The sequence below is a fragment of the Dermacentor albipictus genome, chromosome 6 (assembly GCF_038994185.2).
Source record: "Dermacentor albipictus isolate Rhodes 1998 colony chromosome 6, USDA_Dalb.pri_finalv2, whole genome shotgun sequence".
Lineage (NCBI taxonomy): Eukaryota > Metazoa > Arthropoda > Arachnida > Ixodida > Ixodidae > Dermacentor > Dermacentor albipictus.
In genome coordinates, this window is record NC_091826.1 from 84,230,534 (window position 1) to 84,250,470 (window position 19,937).

General features: G+C 47.4%; 1 protein-coding gene across 7 annotated transcripts in view; it reads right to left on the reverse strand.

Moving 5' to 3' along the window:
* The window catches only part of LOC139061257 (calcium-activated chloride channel regulator 1-like), a 323,451-nt gene that overhangs the window by 219,109 nt on the left and 84,405 nt on the right, over positions 1–19,937 (reverse strand). For all 7 annotated transcript variants that reach the window (XM_070540974.1, XM_070540969.1, XM_070540970.1 and 4 more), the window contains 3 exons: positions 14,934–15,116; positions 2,981–3,108; positions 124–238 (listed from right to left, as the gene is read on the reverse strand). In XM_070540974.1, the coding sequence (XP_070397075.1) occupies positions 124–238; positions 2,981–3,108; positions 14,934–15,116 (426 nt within the window). The remainder of the gene's footprint in view (positions 1–123; positions 239–2,980; positions 3,109–14,933; positions 15,117–19,937) is intronic.

Below are 19,937 nucleotides of genomic sequence, written 5' to 3' on the forward strand. Positions count from 1 at the left end.
CGGTGCTCAGTGATTGCTTCACAACATAAGGTACCACATGGAAGTTTCCACTGTTTTTTCGTCTATTGGTTGAATATTCCAGAAAGTTAATAATGAAGAGCGCAGGATGCAAAAGGGTCTTACACTCATGCTTCCGGAAATGTCTAAAGTAAGAACAGCTCGTAGGACCTCGCCTGGTTCTTGCTGGAGTTCTATGATGTCAACCTGCATCGGCTTCGACATATCTGGAGCAGGCAGCCTGAACACAAGGTATGAGAAAAAGCAAGTTGCCACTTTCAAAAAATATATATACTCCTAATATAGACTAATGCCATGCGCCAACAGAAGAGAAGATAGGCCCAGTGTACGGCCTAACACGAAGGCATATTTGCTTTGTTTTTTATGTTGTGTTAAGCGAGAATCGAGAGATTAGCTTAAGAGACTGCATATAATGGAAGGTAACGTCAGTCGATGATGGCCATTTGTGCTCACCTACTTCGCTAACGGTATTTTCGTGGTCTTGTGTAAGTTTTACAACTGTGAGACTGTACTAGACATAACTTCTTCACGCTATTTAATTTCTTTTACCGCTCCGTACTTACTTTTTGCCCATAACAGTAATCGGAGGTTGATTGTATTTTCCGTACAGGTAGAACACTCTTATGCAGTCACAGAAGATGATATAGGAACACAACATTTCCACTATCAATTTATATATGTTTGTCGTCTGAGCACTGGTAATTGAATTAAGCAACATGCACCGGAATTTGTCGACCTTGTGAGCAATGCCCCATCCTATGAGAAGTAGATTGACCATTCATGGCAACATAAAATCAGAACATCCTAGAGGGTGTCAAAATCTGAAAAGTGCTCATGATAGGGCAGTTTCACCTAAGGAAACGTACTTTTTCTTTTTCGCCATACGTAAGGGTATTATTTCTAAGGCGAGAGTATTCAAGATTTCATTGAGAAAGTAGTAATGCACTCAGTGCGAGCAAATGCGGTGTACTACTTCAACAGATTACCTGCAATTAACATGTCAAAACAGCAGAATAGAATGCGCTACCGTGACATCGCTTTCAAGGGCCGCTAATTAATTTTGGCCACCTAAGCTGTTGTAACATGCTCTTGAATCTACGTATTCAAGGCCCGTCTCATCCATCTTCAACGAAGTGTGCTCGCCCGTGGCCAGTAGTTAGGTCCACCACTACACGCTCAGAAGACCGAAAGCCGCAGCTGCTTAAAATTGCGAAAGGAAATTTTGTTCATACTATCTTTGGGGAAATACTGTGAGCTTTCATTGCTTTTTCCGTATCGCACTTTGCAGCTATCATTACGCTTCATAGAAAGATGTAGCCAGAGGACAAAATGCGAAGTAGTTTCCTCTCCAGAGCTTTATCAAGGTTTTGTGGAACTGGAACAGTCGTAATGTTGCCGGCATTGTTGTTGTCGTGATGCCGCCAACATTGCCCAGTTCCTGCCTTTGACGGCAGCTGGCGAAAACTACTTCTCTTTCTTCCTTTTCTTTCCGTCACATGAATGCTGGAACAATTATGAACAAAGCCGATAGTTAGGCTTCGCACTTAAAGTGCACCTGAAGCGCTTCTAAAGAAACTGAGCTCTCAGCGAATTATGGAAGTTTTTTACTCCCTGAATACAAAAATCATAGTTTAACAGGCCACGATTCACCGCTATTCGCTTTATTTAGCAAAAACAAGCCGCAGGGTCTGGGGGAGACGCCGCGCGTGGGTTGACGAGCGCTGATGGCTAAGACAATCGTGACGTCATCTTTGGTGTCGGCGGGGTGCGCGATTCGAATAGAGCACTCACCTTACCCCTGTATTGACGTCATCCTCGCGGCCCGGCTTGCACCGCTACGCTTGGCCGCAAGGCGGAAGGGGGGGGGGCGGAGTTTCAACAAAAATTTCAACGGCGATTGCAGCGGTGCTACGTGCACAATGGAGACAATAACTTCAGGAGTTGAATTATACTGGGCAGCCTTCGCAACCAACGCAACTCGACCAATTCTAAAACTTCTTCAGCGTCCCTTTAACGTTCTTGCCTTTTACTGAGCAAGCAGACAACGGGAGCAGAATAGTTTTATCTGGTGCAGGAAATACACAATAGCCCTAAAGTCTAACGAGCTCGTTACCCATTGGATAGTGTGGATTGAACAGTTGGGTTTCAAAACTCAACAATGATCCACGCACTGAATTTCTGAGCACGTATTGGCGTCACATGCTCCGAGCGTATGTCATGCGTTACCCTCCACGCGCTGTATCTTGCGCTGTTCGCATAATCACTGCATTGTTTATTTGTAACGCCTAGTGAAGAAAAAAAAACGTCTGGCATGAGTGTCAGTTAATTCCAGCCTTTACGGACGATTACTTACGCCAGCGTTCCCAGCATCATCCAGGCCTTATACAAAGATTTGCTGGATTACAACAGAGTTTTTCATGCCCGGCACATAACATTCAGTAGAAATATGTTGCATATTACCCATAATGCCTGGCAAAGCATATAGTGTCCCTGCCTTAATAAAACTAAACACCCTGAAGACACTACTGCACACTCCCACAAGGTAGCGCGCTGCCTTCGCGTCGCGTGCCGCAGCGCCTGGTTCTCTAGGCCTATGCGTGCAGGCAAAAGCCGCCTCTGCCAGCAAAAACGTGCCGCCTTCTTGACACCTCCCCATTCAACAACCCTGCCTGGTTGGCGAGAAGGAGGAGAAGGAATGAGCGTTTACTGAAATTCTTTTTTTCTGTTTAAACATTGAAACGTGCAGCTTTGTGCAACATAGCTGGGCCACCTAATGTTGACCGTATTTATCGTTAATACGAGCAATATAAATATCCGTGCCATTAAGTTTTTCCTGACAAACCTACAAGTTTATGCGCTTACGGTTACAATATAGTGTTACACCACAACATCACAAAGAGCATTGTGCTCAATTAGGATTTCTGGGACGTCATTGATCTGGACCGTAGCAAAGTGCACGTACCGCCTGAAATCTTTGTGCCGCATGATGACATCCCAGGTGGACGCGCCCTTGCACATGTCGTTCTGCATGTTCGGTGCGAAGGTGTTGTGTTGAAGCTCTCCCCCTTCCGAGTCACAAAAATGAGTTACCTGTAAAGCAAGTAATGCTTCTCAGTATAAATGGAAATAGGCGTTTGTAGATATGTAGCCAACCAAAATAATATTTCACTAACAATTAAGTTCCAGCTCTCGCTTTTCGTCCGACTAAAATGGGTGTTTTCTTTCGTTGCCTGGGGTCAATAAAAGCTTTCACAAACCATCGACTAAGATTGGCAACCTGAGCGAATGTCAGCTGATGGCTTCCAGATAAATGCTCGCCATATAGTGTGAAATCCCTAGCACAGAGCAAACGCACAGGCTGCCGTGCGCTATTTTATCTACCCCCTGAAGCCTCCCAAAGTCTGCCGTGTCTCCTTCACCCCCACAGATCAAGAATAGCATTCCCTCCACACCATGGCTAGAACAGCACAAGTCCTTCAGGGCCAGCATATCTCCTCTTCCTTAAAGCTTGCCGCTTGGATGCCAAGTATTGGTACACAAATTGATCATTTGTTTTGCCCTGACTTCTACGTCATTGCCCACTGGCAAGCGCAGACACGGGGGAAGCCTGCGGAGACGACGACTGTACTAATCAGGTGCCAGAGCCTGTGCTTGACTGGGCTTAATGCAATGTGAAAATGAAAGTGCTCGCCAGAGGTACGCAGTCACTATGCCAAAGCTGCGCGAGCCTACTAATCTGCAAGTTGAGATTCAGGATCGTCTCCTGGACCTCTATAAATTTGCGAGAGTCAGGCATTGTCGAAATGCTTTCATGCCCTTTTTTTCCTTCCCCGCTTCTTCCCTAGTTAGACCTATGAGCCATCCTTCTCACAAAAAAAACGGTTGTTCATTCTTTCATTAAATAAATGATGAGCTTGGAAGTAAATATTTGTGGCCGTTGGAATTTTTGTGCAGTGTAATATAGTATAGTATAGAATTATTGGCATGTTTGATTGCATACATCCTGTACGCACTTTCATGTGTCCCAAAGGTTTCGCGAGACAGCACGTGTCCCTAATACGAAGTAGATAGTCGGGGCTGAACGTGCCACACAATTTGGTTGCGCGAGAGCACCTGCCGCTGCACGGCCGCCTTTATATCGGTGGTGAATGTACGACCAACCCCTAAAGTTGCAATGCGTGCTTGTGTGTATGGCATCTTAAAAAGTGTTTAGTGCGCTCACACATTTAGCGTTTTTTAGCGGACCCACAGGCAATAACTTTGATCATCTGCACATACAGCACGCCCATTTAAACGCCTAAACATGTAGAATCAGAGTCAAGCAAGGAAACTGCGCCACGCACACACATGCGACAATTGTTCATGTTCTATATTAAATGACCCACGGGGTATCCAGTGTTAACAAGCCGCAGTGTTCCTAATATTTTCTAACAAAATGCAATTGTCTTCTGAAAGCAAAGACGTTATCCGTAAAGTTGAGACATGCAGCTTGGTATCCACCCTTCAAATATTGTCACCTAGTGGTGACGTTGAAGAACACAGTAGCAATACTGCGAAAGACAAAACTAACTTTTATTGGGCGAACCTGTGCCCAGAAAAACAGGCTGCACTTATAACCCAACGATAGCGGCGAACATGGTCGGCAATCGTCGAAAATATGATCAGCGGGTCAAGCGCGTGGGCTTTTATACATCAGGCGTCGAATGTTCCAGGGTAATCGCTGGGACCCGCGTGCCTTCCAAAAAGTTCATTATTCGACTCCCACACACATGCGAACAGATTACACAAGGTTCGGTCACAGACAGCGGATGGAAGCGTCGATAACAATCCAGAAGCTTCCGATACATCCAGGCGCGTCCTGCTCTGTGCGATAACATTTGTTAGGTGGTGAAACGTGTCGCCCAATTAAGACAAACAAATACACGTGTCAATACCCCCCTCTTAATAAGCATCGACCCGATGCTGCAGACAAACGGAAGTAATCAAGAAAAGCACTCGTAGCAAAGAAAACAAAATAAGGAAAGTTCGTCAGCGTCCGTAACATGGTTTAAGACGCACCACGTGGACCACGTCGGATCGAGCGCGGCGCCGCTGTGAATGCGAAATGCCGTCTGGCACGAACTCATAGTCTAGCGCGCCAATAGGTTATGACCTTGTAGGCTCCGAACCAGCGTCGCAATAGTTTCTCACTCCGTCCTCGTTGGCGTATCGGAGTCCATACTCAAACACGGTCGCCGGGCTGGTACTTGACGAAGTGTCGTCGGAGGTTGTAATGTCGGCTGTCAGTAGGCTACTCGTTCTTGATCCGTAGGCGGGCGAGCTGTCGGGCTTCTTTGGCGCGCTGGAGATTGGTAGCGAGGTCAAGATTCTCCTCGTCAGAGATGTGCGGCAGCATGGCGTCGAGCGTCGTCGTCGGGTTCCTGCCGTAAACCAACTAGAACGGCGTGATCGGTGTTGTTTCTTGCACCGTCGTGTTGTAAGCGAACGTTACATACGGCAGGACCGCGTCGCACGTCTTGTGCTCGACGTCGCCGTACATTGCTAGCATGTCGGCGAGAGTCCTGTTCAGGCGCTCCGTGAGACCATTCGTTTGCGGATGTTAGACAGTTGTCCTCCTGTAGCTTGTCTGGCTGTATTGCAGAATGGCTTGGATGAGCTCTGTTGTAAAAGCCGTTCCTCTGTCGGTGATGAGGGCTTCTGGTGCACCGTGTCGCAGCAGGATGTTCTCGACGAAACATTTCGTCGCCACTTCAGCTGCGCTGCCTTTTGGTAGAGCTTTAGTTTCAGCGAACCGCGTGAGGTAGTCCGTCGCCACGACGATCCAATTATTCCATCCCAATCTGCTGGAATGGTCGGCGAGGAGGTTCGATCGGCTGTAGTAATCCTGCTGGCCTTGTCGGTGGTGTAGTGCGTCGCTGACAGTCTCGGAATGTCCTGACGCAACGGGGGACATCGGCGGTCAGATGCGGCCAGTAATATCTTTCCTGTATCTGCGACAGTGTCCGGGAGAATCCGAGGTTACCAACGGGTGGATCGTCGTGTAGGGCGTGCAGTACTTCTGTACGCAACGCTGACAGTACAACAAGAAGGTAGCTGGCGCGGACGGGTGAGAAGTTCTTCACGAGCACGTGAGAAGTTCTTCACGAGCCCTAGGGATAACGTCGGTGTTCCCTTCCAAATACTCGACGTCTATGACGTTTCAGCTCCGCGTCCGCTCGCTGCTGTTTATTGAAGTCTTCCACCCTTATTATTCCAAGGAAATCGTCATTATCCTCGTCATCTTGTGGCGGGGGATTGATGAGGGCGCGTGATAAGCAGTCGGCGTCAGAGTGTTTTCTTCGGGACTTGTATATGACGTTGACGTCGTATTAGTGCAGCCCGAGGCTCCACCGCGCTAGCCGTCCTGAAGCGCCCTTTAAGTTAGCTAGCCAACAACGCGTGATGGTCGCTGACGACTTTCAATGGCTTGCCATAGAGGTAAGGGCGGAATTTCGCTTTATCCCAAATGATGGCGAGGCATTCTTTTTCAGTCGTAGAATAAGCCTTCCGCTTTTGACAGTGACGGGCTAGCATAAGGTATCCCCCACTCAAGGCCGCCTTTCATCTGGACTAGGATGGCGCCGAGGCCTAGGCTACTGGCGTCAGTGTGCATGTCGATATCGGCGTCCTCATCGAAGTGTGCAAGTAGCTGCGGCGACTGCATGCCTCGTTTCAGTTCTTGAAATGCGTCGGCCTGCGGCGTTTTTCACTTGAACTCGACATCACTTTTGTTAGATGTGTTAGCGTCTCCGCGATGCGTGAAAAGTCCTTGACAAAGCGCCTATTGTACGCACACATGCCAAGGAATTTGCGCACTGCCTTCTTGTCGATTGGCTGCGGGAACTTTGCGATGGCAGCTGTCTTGTACGGGTCAGGGCGCACTCCAGTTTTGCTGATGACGTGGCCTAGGAATAGAAGCTCATCATCGTAAGCGAAGCGGCACTTTTCTGGCTTCAGAGTGAGCCCTGATGACTTGATGGCCTTTAATACTGTCGCATGCCGCCTAAGGTGATCGTCGAAATTTCCGGCAAAGAAAACATCGTCATCCAAATAAACAAGACACGTCTGCCACTTCATTCCTGCTAACACCGTGTCCATGACGCGCTGAAACGTTGCAGACGCTGAGCACAATCCGAATGGCATGACCTTGAACTCGTAGAGGCCGTCTGGCGCGATGAAGGCGGTCTTTTCGCGATCTCTATCGTTGACTTGAAATTGCCAGTACTATCAAACTTGAGGTCCATCTACGAGAAGTATATAGCGTTGAAGAGCCGATCCAATGCGCTATCCGTGGAAGGGGGTACACGCCTTTCTTTGTAATCTTGTTCAGCCGGTGATAATCGACGCAGAAGCGTAGTGTTCCGTCTTTTCCTTCACCAGGACAACAGGAAATGCTCACGGGCTTTTTCGACGGCTGGATGATGTCGTCGCGCAGCATTTCGTCGACTTGTTGCCTAATAGCTTCACGTTCTCGCGTCGCAACTCCGTAAGGGCTCTGGCGGAGTGGTCGAGCGCACTCTTCGGTTATTACGCGATGTTTAGCAACTGGTGTGTGTCGAATGCTCGATGACGTCGAAAAGCAGTCTTTGTATCGTCGGAGAAGACTTCTCATCTGTTGCTACTTACTCATAGGAAGACTTGCATTTACGTCGAAGTCTGGTTCGGGGACTACGCTCATCGGGGCAGATGCGGCAGAGTCCGAGAGGACGGAGGCATTGCTGGTTTCCATATTTTCCTCGATGTACGCGATTGTCGTGCCCTTGTTGGTGTGCTTGAACTCTTCGCGGAACTTGGTTAGTGTAACTTCCGTTTTCTCTTTGTGGAGTCGAGCGATCCCTCTTGCGACGCAAACTTCACGGTCTAGCAATAGATGTTGGTCGCCCACGACGATGCCCTCTACGTCAGCGGGTGTTTAGGTGCCGACGGAAATAACGCTGCGGCGCGGCAGGATGCTCACTTGATCTTCGAGCACACTCAAGGCGTGGTAAATACGAGAGCACTGCGGTGGTATCGCTTGATCTTCCGACAGCGTTATCGATTTGGACTTGTTGGTTCAGGAAGTCCCTGCCGAGAATGACGTCTCGTGAACACTGTTGGAGGATAACCAAGGTGGCCGGGCAAGTCCGGTCATGAACGGTAATTCTTGCCGTGTAGATTCCAGTCGGCGCAATGAGGTGTCCTCCAGTGGTTCGAATTTTAGGGCCTTCCCATGCAGTTTTAACCTTCTTCAACTGGGCGGCCATGTGTCCACTCATTACGGAGTAATCAGCCCCTGTGTCCATTAAGGCGATAGCTGCGTGGCCGTCGACAAGCACGTCGAGGTCGGTGGATCTATGTTCGGTGTTGCAGTTAGGTCTTGGCGTCGGATCACGGCTGCGTCGTGTTGAACTGACGCTGGAACGTCGCGTCATCAAGTCGTGTTTCGTCGGTGTAGTCTTGGCTTCCTGACTTCGTCGGGACGGTGGCGTGTCATTATTATGTCGTCGAGATGGTCTCTTCGTCGTTTTGGTCGGCAGCGGAGGATCTTCGTCAGTTCGACGAACAGCAACCGCACCTCCATCGGCTGCTGCTTTTATTTTTCCGGATATGGACTCGCAGAGCGGCCCCGGGCTGGGCCGGTGTATGGTCGGTGCTGCGGCGACAAGTAGCGGCCTGGTGACGGCGAACGGGACGGTCGTCGAGGGCTCCACTGAGTGACGGCGAGGTAGTCGGCGATATTGCGATGTCGTTCGCAAATCTGTGGTCGCGGCACGTTAACGAGGAAGCCTCGGAGTCCCATCTCCCGGTATACGCATCGGCGGTAGATGTGCCCGGCTTCTTTCCAGTGATAGCAAAGCGAACGGTGGTCGGGGCGCGCCAAACACCAGTCTTCCTTGGAATGCCGCGTGGGGTGACGAGTTGGCGTGCTGGTGGCGGGGGTGGTGGTGGACGACGGAACTGTGTTGTCACTGGGCCCTGCCGTGGGCGCGGACGGGGAACGTGATGGCAGGCTACAGCGGCGTATGTCACCGCTTGCGGTGGAGGCTGCGGCGATTCAGCGGCTACTCCGAGTTGTTGCTCGAGCTCCTCACCTGCGGCGTCGGCAATCGAAGCCACTTGAGGCTGTAATGAATGGAATAGCTTTTGTAGCTCCTCCCGCACGACCGCTCGGATAGTCTCGCGCAGGTCGTCGGTGGCCAGTGACTGAACTCCGGCGTAGCTTGCCAAGTTCATGCGGTGGTTGAATTGCCGGTTCCGCATTTCCAGTGTGTCCTCGATGCTAGTGGCCTCGCGAAGAAACTCGTCGACAGTGTTCGGTCGGCTTCATACAGTACAGATCCGACGAAACGTTCCTCCTTTACACCACGCATGAGTTGGCGGGCTTTCTTTTCCTCGGACATTTCCGGGTCGGCATGGCGGAATAGGCGGCGCATTTCTTCTGTAAAAATTGCGGTTGTCCCATTAGGCAGCTCCACTCGGGTTTCTAGTAGTGCTTGGGCTCGTTCTCGGTGTACGACGCTGGTGAATGTCTGCAAGAAGCCGCTTCGGAAAAGGTCCCAGGTCGTTAGGGTGGCTTCTCGGTTCTCGAACCACGTCCTGGCAGCGTCTTCCAATGCACAGAAGACATGTCGCAGTTTGTCGTCACTGTGCCATCTGTTAAATGCAGCGACCGTCTCATACGTCTCAAGCCAGGTTTCCGGGTTCTCGAATGTTGAACAGCGGAATGTCGGAGGCTCCCTGGGCTACTGCAGGACGATGGGGGATGCTGGGGCTGCCATTGGGGTTGCCTTGGCCACAATCTTCTTTGTCTTCTCAGGTAGAAGTCCGTGCTGCGGGGGCAGTTGTTAACGGTGGCTTGCTCGATGGTCCGGGACTGCGCTGGTGTTCTCTTACGGTGCGGGCTTGGATCACGGCTTGTCGGCGGCGTCCGGTACAAGAACGAGAAGCACCTCCACCAGATGTCATGTGGTAGTGACGTTGACGAACACAGTAGCAATACTGTTAAAGACAAAACTAACTTTTATTCGGCGAACCTGTGCCCACAAAGACAGGCTACACTTATAGCACAACGATAGCGGCGAACATGGTCGGCGACCGTCAAAAATCTGATCAGCGGGTCAAGCGCGTCGGCTTTTATACATCAGTCGTCGAATGTTACACAATAATCGCTGGGACCCACGTGCGTTCCACAAAGTTGTTCGCGTCGCGCACACATGCGATCAGATTACACATGGTTCGGTCACAGACAGCCGATTGAAACGTCGATAACATTCTAGAAGCTTCCGAGACATGCAGGCAAGCCCTGCGCTGTGCGATAACATTTGTTAGGCGGTTAAACGTGTCGCCCGATAAACACATACAAGTACACGTGTCGGTATCATTATAAAGGTTATTGGGATGCGTGTATTGTGAACCAAGAAGGTGAATGTATGTTTTATTTCACCTTGGCAAATGTACATTTTATTCTTGTGCCCTTTTCCCTTAGTAGAAGGTTACTTGCTTAAGCCATTTGCTCGAATTTTTTTCATGGTCTCAATACCGAAAAAACACTAATCTGACAACAGCTACCGTAGACGAATCTGTCAAAGGTACCTATATATTTTGGCCTTAAAAAAATAAATTATGGGGTTTAACGTGCCAAAACCACCTTCTGATTATGAGGCACGCCGTACCTGTGGACTCCGGAAATTTCGACCGCATCGGGTTCTTTAACGTACACCTAAATCTAAGTACACGGGTGTTTTCGCGTTTCGCCGCCATCGAAATGCGGTCGCTACGGCCGGGATTAGATCCCGCGACCTCGTGCTCAGCAGCCCAACACCATAGCCACTGAGCAACCACGGCGGAATTTTTTTGACCATGTTGCCAAAAAAAATGAGTACTATCACATAAGCAACGGCAAGATTTATGCGTACATCAGCGAAAAAGCGGATCCCTATGCCATATCTGTTATAACGACGCGGTGATGCTTACATAACTTGAGCGCAATCGCGCACGTACGCCCATCTGATGGCCATTGTGAAATGGCACTGCGTAACGACCCTAGAATTTCTTAACATGTGCTCATGCGAACGCCATACGCACAAACACTACCTACTCTCCTGTCTACAATGCGAGCCTGCGTTTCCCCAACTATACCTCTCCTTTCTCATACATAATTTTACCATCTTGGTCCATATAACTACTAAGAGCAACCAATTGAAATGACTGCAGTGGCTATTCATTTTTGCAGTCTAATGGAATAAAGCTTCATTATTATCTCTGAGACGTAAGCATGCTCAACACAGTGAAAGGTTCACCAGAAGGGAGAAGCACTGACTCTGATAGGAATGTTTAGCGCTGCGTTTGAAATCTCTGGGACAAACACAGGGATGGTAGCTGCGCAGTCGAGGAACCTTTAATAGAGGCCAACCAAATGTTCTTGTTAATTGGCATGTTTTCTTTGGTGCGTATTTTTTTCACCTATGGATTATTTATTCCGGCCGCTCTTATTATTTTCAATTTAACATGTAATTTCGCCCGCCAAGAGCACTTGTTCTATAATTGTCTTGAAAGTGTATTAGTTCTTGGAGCATCGAATGATCCATCCACTTCTTGGGAAATCCCTCAAAGTCCGCATGAGCGATGAGTTGGATGGGTGACAACGTGACTCCTGGAATGATGTGAAAGCTATTGGCATATATAGCAGATTTGGGTGACGCAGCACGCGGAAAGGCGAAAAGCATACTTCAGCGATTACATGCAATGACCACGCAATGATCATGAAGAGCACCGTAGTTGGTAACTCCTTATGAATTTGGAACGCTAGGTGGCTCTTTCACACGCACTTCGTGCACAGCACACGGGCGTTTTGCGTTCCCTCTACGTTGAAATTCGGCAGCCGCGATTGATCAGTGATCTTAACGATTTATTGGTATCCCCTATGAAACGAGGCTGTGACAAATATTCACCTAGCCTGCTTGAGTTATGCAGGTATGCTACACATGCTTTTCATTCTAGCATTTTGTATACATCCCTTCAATCTTTCTTCTCTTATTCAAAACTTCTTTGTCTACCTTGTACCACTACCTATGTTTGTAATGGGTCCTGTTGTTTCAATCTCTTCCCTGCTTTTTTAACCTTTTCATCCATGGCAGTGATTTGATCGCGTACCCTAGGAATAGAGCTGCGCAACGTCAGTGCCACTATGCGGCAACGACAGGTAGTACGTAAGGCAACTCCTGCTGGGTAGAAGCAACAGCATCCTGGAAGCTAACGTGACGCAGGCAATTCTAATTGCTATTCTCTTATGCCTAGAATAGCAAGCGTCCGGGGACAAGTTTTTAGGTAGCGCGCTTTTGTGCTAGAGATCCTTTGTGAGAATCTGGCTTTCGGACAATTTTATATCTGCTTATGTAGACATACAAATGAATATATCCTGGCCACAATTCACCAGAATTATTCTGATCTCTCTCTCTCTCTCTCTCTCTCTCTATATATATATATATATATATATATATATATATATATATATATATATATATATATATACATATATATATACATACATATATATATACACACATGTATATATACATACATATATATATATATATACATACATATATATATATATATACATACATATATATATATATATACATACATATATATATATATATATATATATATATATATATATATATATATATATATATATATATATATATATATATATACCCCCACTATTGTCTCAATCACAGCGCGCCGACGCCAATGGAGAGAATTCGCCAGGAAAATTCATATATTTATTCTCGCAGTAATCGGCTTTTATAACCTTTACAATGCCTGCGTATCCTCAAAAAATATGTTGCCCCGCATGCATACAGGCAGAAAAAGTGAAGGGAATTGTAAACTGGCAAGAAATTTCAAGATTTGAAGCGAGTTTCATACCTTCCTCACTAGCTGCATATTACAAACGTTCTTAGAATATAACCTTTCCAGTACTGATCCACGATAACGATGCAAGTTAATAAAAAACGGAAGCGCGTCATGTCTAAAGTGTGTGCTGCAGCCGTGCACACGCTAGCAGCCCCGCGTGCGCACGCACGCAGTCTTTCGCATTGTCTCGAAGATTGCTTTGCTTCTGAGATTATAAAGACCTGTGCGTTGCAGCCGTGTGTTGCAGCAAGGCTTTTATCTCTAATACATGGGCCGTGCTACCACTGATAGCAGAAACGTGTCCAGTGGCGCGAAATTGAGTCACTTTGCCGACATGCTTGCAGCATCATTAAATGGTTGCAAGCACTGCCAGCGCACCGGTCTGTGATGCTCGAAATAAGGGACTCGGCAACAAAATACAGGATTGGTCAAACAGTAGAGGATGAAGCCGTGGACGACTTCTGCATGATGGCCTAGACATTGGCACATGGAGGCTTTCTAAAGCAGGCGCCACTGCCTATTGCACGTAACTTCATGCTTGCATTGAACTGCTTTCGCGTGCTGGTGGACTACGTGTATCTAAGAAAAAGTTCCACACCATGGTAATCATGCATAGTTTTGTTCATTGCGAGGGAGACAGCCTTCTTGCAGATGACCATATTTGAGAGACTAAGAAAGCATGTGCAGGTGTGGGAAGGGGGGTGGTCTGCAGGCAGGGCACTGCAGACGTGGACTTCGGCAATGTTTGGAATCATAGTTGACAACGCAGTTTGACCAACGTTTTGGTGATGAACGAGACACCATGCGTACGCAGAAAAGGTGGTACCATTATGGGCAGAAGAAATTGTTTACGTATAGCTGATTTCTTTCATGCTCATGTTTTGGTGTAATTCTAGACAATCTTATTACAAAGTATATCGCCTAGTGAAGCGCAAACTTGCTCCTCGTATTAGAATTTTGCTTAAAGCTTGGTATTATTTTACAGTACTAGAAATGCTACGCCTGTACTATTCTGTTATTCAGGCATTCCTAAATTATTTTGTTAATATGCGGGGCAACACATAACTAACATGCATAGCACTGCACAGCATTTGCAGAATCAGGCCATCGAAATATGGTTGTAATCATTCCACTGCAGCGGTTATAATATGCTTCACAACCACAATGCAACTTCAGCAAATAATCTAGTTAAATATATGTTAGCCTGTTAGCTTAGTTAAAATAACAAGTAATCCTGCCCAATTAAATATATTTTCTGAGGCCACTTCTGTTAAACCGCGCAAAATTGGCAGCTAACAATCCCTCATTGCCACTAACACGTACTAATTATGAAAACTAGTCTTGGAATTTCCCCGCCTTACTTGGAACAGCTTCCCACTAGAGGTCAGGAGCTTTACTTCTTTGGGTCTCTTCAAAGAAACATTATTTAGTTTTCTACTACATAACCAAAATCACTTCCCTCCTGCAAGCTTCTCTTTCGTTTTTCCTTTTTCTGTTTTTCAATTGTACAGTTCTTAAACATTTTTGGTTTGTTTGGGCCTTAACTAGTGTTTTAATTGTATTGCTAATTTTTGCTTTCATGTCATTTGCAGTTTGTACACCGCTTAATTTGCATAATATTCCATTTTATGCTTACTACCTTTCTGTTTTATGCTATATACGTGCACAAATATATTGCCCTTTAAGCTACATGCCTCGGGACCTGCTTCTGTATACTTATGTAAGCATGTATACTGCTTATGAAATAAATAAATTGAAACTCACAGAACAGCACATGCGGGATTTCTCAGCGTTTCGGGCCTTCTCGCCCTAGACTTAGCCGGGAAATGCAAACCGAGAGAAACACAAAGATAACGAATTGTTCCTCTGTTGTCACTTTCAGAATAGATCTTCCATGTTTTAGTACCCATAACTATTATTACACATGCTGTGAAGGCAACATGAAATATTACAAAAGTAACGGAATAAAATCTTACTTTAGGGACACGAACTCCGAACATGATCGAAGATTTTGAAACAGCTGTGCCTGACTGATGGACCTCCACCTGGCAGTTTTCAGTAAGATGACATTCTTTGTCGATCTGGCATCCACCTTCCCCTCTTTCCTCGTAAAAGGACACCATCAGGTTATCGGAGCATGTGCTCTTTTGGAGTATTGTCTGGAAGAAATAAATACAGGTTGATCAGATAATGTCCTAAAGCACTGACAAGTTCTCAAATCCATAGTCTGCATACCAACTCATAAATTAAGGCTTTGCTGGAAATATGCTCGTGAATAAGGCAGAAAAAAATGCTTCTGCTTACATGTCAAGCTTACATGTCAACCCACAGAAATTCACGGGAAAAATCTATCAGCCATTATCTGTTGCCTAGTAGATTGTTGCAGTAATGGTGAACACTACGCCACAATACTCTGGGTTGTCTAGTGGTAGCGGCATTCACTCAGCATTTTGTTTTACTCTTTCTTTACACATGAAGCATTCGTAATTGTTTGTGAAACTAATATCAAGCATCACTGCTGTGTAGGCAAGGTTATCCATATCGCGAGCATTACTTTTCCTCCAAGGGTCCGAAAAGTACGATACAGATCTCAAATACATGACTGCTGATACGCGCTAATAACGTGCCGCTTGACAGCAACTTTACGAGAAAATAAAACTACACGAGGGCTATAAAATAAGTTATGAGTTTAAGTACTACTACGGAGGCATTCTATGTTCAGAACGACAATGCCTGCGTGCGTGCCTGGCTTACACTGCGCTCCAGCGCCGAACTTTTTGTTGCAGTCGTAGTAACTTCTGCCACGCAAAGCTGCTATCATGAAGGTAAAGCAAAACGAGCGCTGTGAAACAACCTCGAAGCCGATAAATAGGCCCTGGTCACGTGATGCGTAAGCGGTTACGTTTAGTCGCGACGCTTTCGTGGCCTCTACACGCTTCTGCTTCGGTAGCGTCATTCGTCAGACATTAGAAAGTGGGAATGTAGCGGCTTAAAAACTGGTTGGAAAGATGTTATGCCAGAACTCATCTCACGATTACCATTGCAGGTAATGCGATTAGCTCCCGGGGAATGTATCAACAAACCATATTTGTGAAGTCTGGTTGTTTTAATATCTGTGGGTCATTGTGGGAATTCGGTTGCTTGGGCTACATGCATCATACCGTCATATCGTGAAACTTTGATATGGCAATCACTTGCCAAGGTCGCCTATTAGAATGGCTTAAAGATGACTATTATGTCCCCTACACAATGACACAGATGGAATGATGCCTATGGCCGCATTACCACAATGAGATGGCGATACCTAATGATGATTAGTTACAACGATCACAACGTGATGACGGTGACACGAGCAAAATAGCGAAATGGAATGATTACGATTTAATGACAGTGATGGGATTACGACGACAGTATGACAAAACGAGGAGATGAGGATGCGATTACGACGATGGCGCAACCATCGCAGCACGATCGCGACAGTATGATAAAGGATGTTATGATAGTGACTGACGGTGATCCAAGGACGGCGATTGCATGACAACAGCGCATAAAGAATAATAAATGAGCATGATTACAATAGGATGGCGAAGCAACAACGTCACTGGAGGTATGACGACGAGGCCAAGGGCCCAATTGGATGTTACTTAAATGATGACGATGCTCAAAGAACAGCGTGAGGAAGACGCAAGACGAGTGGCATGACGGCTTCAAGAGAGTCCGCACACGAACTTATAATGGTGACGAAGGAGCGACTACTGCGACGACGATATGGCAATGTATGTATGATGACGCAGCAATGACAACGATGGCATGACCACGGTATGGGGAGAAAAGAATGTCGATGAGCCCTTGACAAAAGTCACCATATGATCACTGTATTACGAAACCTATTTGACGACAATGGCATCACGTGGACTGCATGACGAGGGTCGTATGATGAACCTGAGGTAACGACAACGGCACGAGCATGATGGCATGACCACCTCAACCGCATCACCGCCACGACCACATAACTATCAGGTAAACTACTAAATTTGGGCTACTGGGTTGGCGTGAGAGAAAGGACGGATGGAAGGACGGACGGACAGACAGGCAAACAGATTAGATAGATAGATAGATAGATAGATAGATAGATAGATAGATAGATAGATAGATAGATAGATAGATAGATAGATAGATAGATAGATAGATAGATAGATAGATAGATAGATAGATAGATAGATAGATAGATAGATAGATAGATAGATAGATAGATAGATAGATAGATAGATAGATAGATAGATAGATAGAACACCTGATGTAGACAAAGAATGCTTATCATTAAAATTGCGCTGGTCCTGGGTGCCTGTGCGGCATCCGCAATGACGCAACGTTTTCGAAGCGTTTAAATGAACTTTGATGCTGATAAACGACATCGTTTCTTTCTACAGTGCTACTGCTGTTAAGCATTCCACTTCTACGTGGGTCTGCTTCGGCCAACTACGGTGCCCTCGTCTCCCCCCCCCCCCCTCGGATTTACACCACAAGAAGGAGCGCGAAACATCCATGCGAGCGTATGGAATAGTATATGAATTTTTATAAATATGAATGAATATTAAGTTTATTGTCTCAGGAAATAGCATTTTATTGGCCAAGAGCCAAGATTAATGGAGAAATCTGTCTTGTGAACGCTGCAGCCATGCTTCGTTTTTTTTCAACCGCTGTAGGTATTCTGTTGCAGGCGTCGTAGAACCATCTCCAAGCAAAACAGGTAGTGTTTGTAAAGAAAATTTCGCTTTAATACCCACGGTAATTCAAGGGACGTTGTGGCTGATATCATGTGAGTTAACCACGCTCCTTCGTTCTGCGCGGATTTCGAGGAGACAGCCCTAGCGATTCCACTGTGAAGCAGACCCATGTCGCAGCATAGCCGCATCGCCTACGCGTGGCTCGGCTCGGCGCGCGCTGTTGATTGCTGGCGTGTTTTTGGACATTGCTTTGGGCAGTCTCGTCATTCCCTGTCGCTGTGCATTGGCATAAGGAGCCGCAAATAAACCTCTTCTTAATGGGTGGAGGCGCTGGGATTCAAACCCCGTCGCTTGAAACCCTGGAGCTGTGATCAAGACCTCTACCGCATGCCATAAACAACAACTCATCCCAAACGGCTTCGACGTTACAGTCCGTCACCTGTACCGGCGTTCCACGACAATGGGACCCCAAGATCTTCGCCGGTGCAGATGATGAAGATGTAGATGACTGGTTCGCGCCATACGAACGGGTGAGTGCGCACAACAAGCGCGATGACCCAGCGAAGTTAACCCACGTCATCTTTATCTGACTGGTGTTGCACAACTCGGTTTTCACAACCACGAAAGTGCCGTACTCACACGGTCTTTTCACCCTTTACGGAAGTGTTCTGCCGACCCGCTGTTCGCAAGGTGCACGCTGAACAAAAATTAAATTATGGGGTTTTACGTGCCAAAACCACTTTCTGATTATGAGGCACGCCGTAGTGGAGGACTCCGGAAATTTTGACTACCTGGGGTTCTTTAACGTGCACCTAAATCTAAGTACACGGGTGTTTTCGCATTTCGCCCCCATCGAAATGCGGCCGCCGTGGCCGGGATTCGATCCCGCGACCTCGTGCTCAGCAGCCCAACACCATAGCCACTGAGCAACCACGGCGGGTGGCACGCTGAACAAGGCTTGCGTGTCCGAGCACAGCAGACGGCTGAAACGTTCACGAGCTACATTGAAGACGTCGTGTATCTTTGTAAACGGGTCAACGCTGCCATGCCCGAAGCAGAGCGAACTCACCATACTCTGAAACGTATCGATGACGGCGCATTACAGGGGCTCCTAGCCAGGAATCCGCACCATTTCCGAAGTCGTCAGCCTATGCCAAAGTTATGATGAGCTCAGCAAGCAACGTGCTTCTGCTCGGCGAGCTATTGGAAGCGACGACTCGTTGGCGAGCCTTGACAGCACGTACTATCGGCGTCAAATGAAAGTTGAACAGCGGAGCGCGTGGCCCAAGCATGAGTGAAGATATAGTGTGCGCCGTCCAGTCATTCACCATTGACAGGCGCGCACATCCGGTTTGGCCGCACTGCGCGATCCGCCTCTAGTGAGATAATTTTACTTCTGGTTCTTACATTTGAAAGGGAGAAAATAAAAAAAAGGAAAATTAAGCTAAAATATTGCAGTTTACGGCGAGTCTTGTCGCACAGAATGCCGAAGCCACAAGTGCTGTCGGCGATAACAGCGCGTGATGCAGTTTGCACCGTCATGGCCCGCGCCGCGCGGGCGAATCTACCTTGCGATGACGGTGCAAACTGCACCACGCGCTGTTCTCGCCGACAGCACTTGTGGTTTCGGCGATCTGTGCGACAAGACTCGCCGTAAACTGGAATATTTTAGCTTAATTTTTATTTTTTATTTTCTCCCTTTCAAATGGAGTCTCCGCTAGGGGGCCGTGGAGTACTGACGTGCCTCACATGGGCTCCTGCGTCTTGCGCTCATTTCTACAGAAAGGCCACTCACCCCTTTCATTTTGCACCGACAGAATCGGCAAGCTGCAAGGAACCAGCGGATACCACCTACTTTAAAAGTGAGTGCGTTTTGGTCAAGATTTCGAGCTTTATCTTCACCGACCATCCCGTGCCTTGCTAAGCCTAACGCCGCGCGAGACCCCACAGGCCCGCAGGGGCGAGCCGCCGTCGCACGTGCAACAGGCACACGGTGCGCGTGGAAGGAGTTCGACAGCGCTCGCTGCCGCACGTGCGTGGCACGTGCACTGTGAGCCGAAGAGGAGGCTCGGCGCTCGCAGGCGCTGCGGCTGACAAGCAGACTTTGAGATGAGCCAAGAAACACCCGCGACGGACGCGACGTCAAGCGAACAACGAGAAGAAACCAGCGCAATGCATACAGACTCAGCGGAAGAAGCCGACGTCGCGCAATCTTGGACCTACGATAAAAACAGCGGCAGAACCATAGACCTC